Below are 5,443 nucleotides of genomic sequence, written 5' to 3' on the forward strand. Positions count from 1 at the left end.
GGTATTGTTATTGTTGTTGTTGTATATATATGTGTGTGCGCGCGCGCATTAGAATTTGCCACGTGACAAATCCAGAGTTTGAAACTCCGGATTTGCCATGTGGCAAATTCTGATGCACAGTTAATGAAAAAACGTACAAACTGAAGTTTGAAACTTTGGATTCACCTACACCGGAGTGTCAAACTCCGGTTTTTCTATTTTGGAACACTTTTTCAGATTTCTATTCTTGTAAGATGGCCTCAAAATAACACTATTTAAAAAAACAAAAATATGATTAATGTGTAATTAAGGGTTGGTGATATGCCTGGCAAACGGGTCAGGTTGGGTTGGTTTGGGTAACGGGTCAAAATGGTTTTGGGTTGAAATGGGTCATAGGTCAAACGGGTCGATTTTTTAAACGGGTCAAAATGGTTCAGGTTGGGTCGGTTTGGGTAACGGGTTGAAACGGGTCACAGGTCAATTGGGTCAAACGGGTTACATCACTTTTTTTACATTTATTACATTATTTTAGTTATTATTGGTTATTAAATATACATAAGAAACATTAATATACATAATAAATGATATAAACATGAATGCTTTATAAATTTTTTACGGATGAAACTTTTTATGCTTGACCCATTTGACCCATTCACAAAACCCATTAGACCTATTTCTATTTATTGATCTTTGAGTATTGATACCCATCAGACCCGTTCATTCATTTTTTGTATAGGACTCAATAGGTTGGAGAGAAACTTATTTGAATCTTTTTTTAAGTTTTCATTTACATTGTTAGGCCTAATTTTTCTCAAGACCCAATTGACCCGAATGTTTGACCCATTTGACCCGAATTTGAGTGTTTGGGTCTCAATTGCCGGGTATAGACTTGGTGATGTGGAATGGAAATTGAAATTGAAATTGAATTGGCCGAGATTTGCTTCGAGGCAAAGAAAGTTATCAAAATTTATTTATGTTATTTATTTGTTTCTAAAATCCTATTAAAGCCATATTTGGCAGAGAGCTTTTAGAAATGTTTAAGAACTTTTTGCTTTTAGCTTTTATAAAAAATCTCCTGAATTATAAATACCTCCTTTTGACTTTAACAGCTTCTAGCTTTTTGAGTTAAGAAAAAGCTCTAATTATAAACGCTCATAGACCAAGCGTTTAGTTACTATAGATAGCTCTTCCAATTTTTAAATTACTCAAATACCCTAAATCCTCCCATGTACATCCACGTAACAGAGCCCTAATATCCTTTCCTTCTACCTATTGTTTACGTACGGCTGGCTTTTTTTTCATTCAAGAAGTCGAGTGCTTAATTCTCTCGTTGATCACTAATATCTTCTGCCTCTAGTATGCTCTGATCAGTACATTTTTTTTTTATTATTCTATCATTTGATATTGTTTTTGCTTTTTGCTTAAAGTTATGTTATTGCTTAATGTTCTTGCAATTGTACTAATAAACTTCTGGTTCAAGTTCTTTTTTTTTTTTTTTTTGGCGAAAAACGAATTATTATAAATAAAGAAAAATAGATACGATGATCTAGGGCGTTACAAGAGTTGTTGCATTGACAGATATGAATCTGTTTGACATTACCCTATTACAATCACATTAGTACAACAATAATCTAGAAAAAACCCCGATACAACCACAATCTATGAACGGAAGCTGATGCTTCCTTAAGGTAACCGCCGTCTGGACCATCGAATCCTGAAAAAAGTCCTCACCTGAATCGAAGTCAGCATCGGCGAACAACAATCCACGAGCCCATCCACCAAACCGCATCAACCCCAAACAAATAACACTGAACCCAAATCGCTCGCCGGGCAACCCAAGAACACCCACCTCGAGACCGCATCAACCAGCAACCCAAATCATAACCCCGTTAGTCAGCACAACCAAGCAAACCCAACAGCAATCAGCTCGGAAACCCTAACCTGTCGAAGCCCTACCATCTGGTTCAAGTTCTTGCTTAAAGTTCTGTTGCTTCAATAAGTGTTAGAGTTGGTGTAGGTCTAGGAGTCTTAAGTCTTAAGTCAGTTACTAGGTTTACGTTCAAATATGATTTTTATTTATGTTATTTATTTGTTTCTAAAATCCTACGGAGTATTAACTTTTATTAATATAGTCCGGTACTGAAGAGCTAGATCTCTATCTTGAGTTAATAAAGTTTGAGTTTTACACTCGTGTTCATATATACTTACGTATTATTACATACATATTTTTTCATATTAAGTTAAAGAGCGTTTATCTTCCAACATATCTTGATCCTCATCAGTTGCGTACACTTATTAATGAAATTTAAGAGTCCACAACTTATGAACAATACGTTGAACAGTAAAAATCAACTAATATCATTTTGTTAGGGTTAGGATGAAGCTAATTGCAAGGCTAATTATGAAAATAAAAACAGAACTTTTTTTTTTTTTTTTTTTTTTTTTTTTTTTTTTGTGCTTTCTTACAAGATCCATGGTTGATTTACCTTAAAAGGTACCACAATCATTTGAAATTTTGATTATTATTTTTAGCATTTTTTAAATTGAAATTAGATGGGTTATATTCTCATGATCATCCTTCCCTTGTGTTTACTTTTCTAAACCGAAACAATGCCTGAATAAGTATTCATTATTAGTTTTAAATTTCTGATTATACAAACTTTAAACACATCATGCATTTCTTAAATACATGCATTTTGTATCTTGAGATTTGACAATGTTTCGTGTCTATTTATTTATTCATTATTATTAATATATTTTATATTTTATTTGCATTTCTATTTTCATAGTTGAATCTAATCTAATTTGTGTCATGTTCTTTTTTCCAGGATCCTTATTGACGGTGTTTAAATATTGTGTCATTGACTGATTAATTCTAATCAAACTCTCTAAACTTGAATATGTTTGGGCTAAAGAAACCTCATATTACTATATCTGAATCACCTGTACTGACCCAAGATTCAAGATCCGATCTTTTTGATGATGAAGTTAAAGGGTCAGGGTACAAGCTTAGTTACGCTTCAAGAAACAAATACAAAAATGATTTTGTTGATTCTGGTGGTTTAGAAAACCAAGATGTGCAAGAATTGGAGCATTATGCTGCGTATAAAGCCGAAGAGACCACAAAAACTGTCAACCGTGCGTTGAAAATTGCTGAAAACATACATGAACATGCCACTAAAACTATAATTACTTTGCATCAACAGGGTGAGCAAATCACTAGGACCCACATGACTGCAGCTGATATGGATCGGGACCTTAGAAGGGTATCACTCTTTTCTTTTAAATCTTATAATTCTAATTACAAGTGGGCAATAGATCAAATCAGTGTGTTGCAGAACTAGGAATTATTAGGCGGAGTTCTTGGTCAAACTCGGTCAATATTGGTCAAGCTTGGTCAAAACTCACAAAATCAGTCAAAAATCTCAAAGTCAAACTTGGTCAACATCCGAGTACAACCCGGGTTGACGAGTACTACCTAAAAATTCTCGACTGAGTAGTGATTTTCTGCAACCTTGGGTCAAATGGGCTCAACTTAGAACATGTATTTCTTGAAGTTCATGTCTAAATGGACCCGTATTGGGTTGGGTTGACCGTCAAACGTTATTATTTTTTTTCATTTATAAAAACTTTTGTGTATTTTAAATATCTTAAAAATTGACTTGGGATGACTTTCAACTAGTTTCACTTGTTTGACCCGTTTGTCTTTCGGCTAGTTCTTTTAATGTAACCATTTAACCTGTTTGGAGAAAACACAACTCAAGTGGACTTATTCATAATGGGTTGAAATTGCTACCCGTATGGACCAGGGTTATCCTTGAGGTTCTTAATCTTTAAGTTATTTTTGATGCAGAGTGAAAAGCTTTTGGGTAGTCTTGGTGGGATCTTCTCGAGGATGTGGAAGCCTAAAAAGGGTCGCGCAATTAAAGGGCCAACTATTTGTAATAAAACACTCGTGTTTAACACGATGGTTAACTATTAGTCATATTTTTATGATCTTTTTGTAAGTTAATAAATATTTAATTGAGATTAAAAACTTTCAGATGATCCAGCACCGCGAAAGGGTGCCCATTTGAAACAACGAGAACAACTGGGTCTTACGACAACTCCGTCTAAGGGACAACGACGTTCAAGAACTCCACCTCCTGAACCCACAAATGTTATGCAGAAAGTTGAGGTATGTATATGTTTCAGCTTTTTACAAATTATTATCATCATTTAAATGAATTAGTAAGCTCAATAATGTCAATTAAATTTACCATTTAATTGAATTAGTAATTATTAAGTTTATAATATTACAGTATTAGTTTCTAATAATTCATTTTTTGTGACTATATATAATAACAGTACGAGAAAACAAAGCAAGACGATGCACTTTCTGACTTGAGCAACATACTCGGCGAGCTTAAGGAAATGGCTGTTGACATTGGTTCCGAGATTAAAAGGTTGGTGTTTTTCCCATGTCTGTTCATGAACTCTTTGTTTATTATTATTGGATAATACATTTTTAGGCTGCACAAGTATACCATATTGTTCTTTTTGTAGGCCACTCATATTTGAAAAGAAATTTGTATGCCAACCAAATTCATATCTTGTTCAATATATACCAAATCTGACTAAAAAACTCATCGGAGAATTGTAAAAAATCACAAATACGCATGTGTTTGAGATATAATAAAATAATACAAATAATGTTAATTGATAAATTACATTTTCCCCATGAGTTTTTAGGTGGATTCGTTATACATGGAACAACCCTATAAAACCGTCTTTTAGTTATTTGGGCCTACAAATGCAAAATGATAAACTTTTGGTTAACCTCCACCATTATTTTACTTGGTTTCTGAAAGCTAATTTTGGATTTTTCAGGCAAAACAAAGCTCTTAATCCTTTTGAAGATGATGTTGATGAGCTCAATTTTCGGCTTACAGGCGCGAGGCAACGTGGTCGCCGTTTACTAGGAAAATAGTTTGAACAAGCATTTCCCCATCTTGCGTTTCACTTGACAATTTCTATTCCTATTTGATATTTGATGTTGATAGTTCATTACGGATATACATTTTGTGTGTAGGTTATTATACCATTTGAATTTTCTTATTAGCTTAATAGCCGTTCCCATTGCATGTATGTCTCTTTCGTTTATCACTTTTTTATCATCAGAAGTCATAATTTAATCCATCTGCTTGCGAGTTGTTGATTCAGTTATCACAAAGGTAGCTAACCTTTAAAGAGCCTTAATGATCAAGGGGCATAATGTATTAGATAACGACCCTAAAAGGCCTAGCCAAATGTCCCGTTCAGGCTACTCTGGGAAAATGAAGAATTTTTTACTCAGATGAATGCGTGCGGCCACTGAGATATCCCGTGACCGTTTTCAACAAACACCCAATATAACATGATGTACAAAACAACTAGTTTGAGCAACCCAGAAAAGGTACTACATAGATTACAATAACATTCTTGA

The 5,443-nt window shown here is 34.0% G+C and overlaps 1 protein-coding gene across 1 annotated transcript; it reads left to right on the forward strand.

Moving 5' to 3' along the window:
• Positions 1-1,178: 1,178 nt before the first annotated feature.
• LOC139862479 (SNAP25 homologous protein SNAP33-like) lies at positions 1,179-5,098 on the forward strand. Its single transcript, XM_071851091.1, has 6 exons — positions 1,179-1,335; positions 2,808-3,245; positions 3,833-3,920; positions 4,023-4,156; positions 4,327-4,424; positions 4,849-5,098. Exons 2-6 carry the CDS (start codon positions 2,880-2,882, stop codon positions 4,946-4,948), a joined length of 786 nt encoding a protein of 261 aa, XP_071707192.1. The 5' UTR covers positions 1,179-1,335; positions 2,808-2,879; the 3' UTR covers positions 4,949-5,098.
• The last annotated feature ends 345 nt before the right edge of the window (positions 5,099-5,443 follow it).

Source organism: Rutidosis leptorrhynchoides, chromosome 8, assembly GCF_046630445.1.
Source record: "Rutidosis leptorrhynchoides isolate AG116_Rl617_1_P2 chromosome 8, CSIRO_AGI_Rlap_v1, whole genome shotgun sequence".
Lineage (NCBI taxonomy): Eukaryota > Viridiplantae > Streptophyta > Magnoliopsida > Asterales > Asteraceae > Rutidosis > Rutidosis leptorrhynchoides.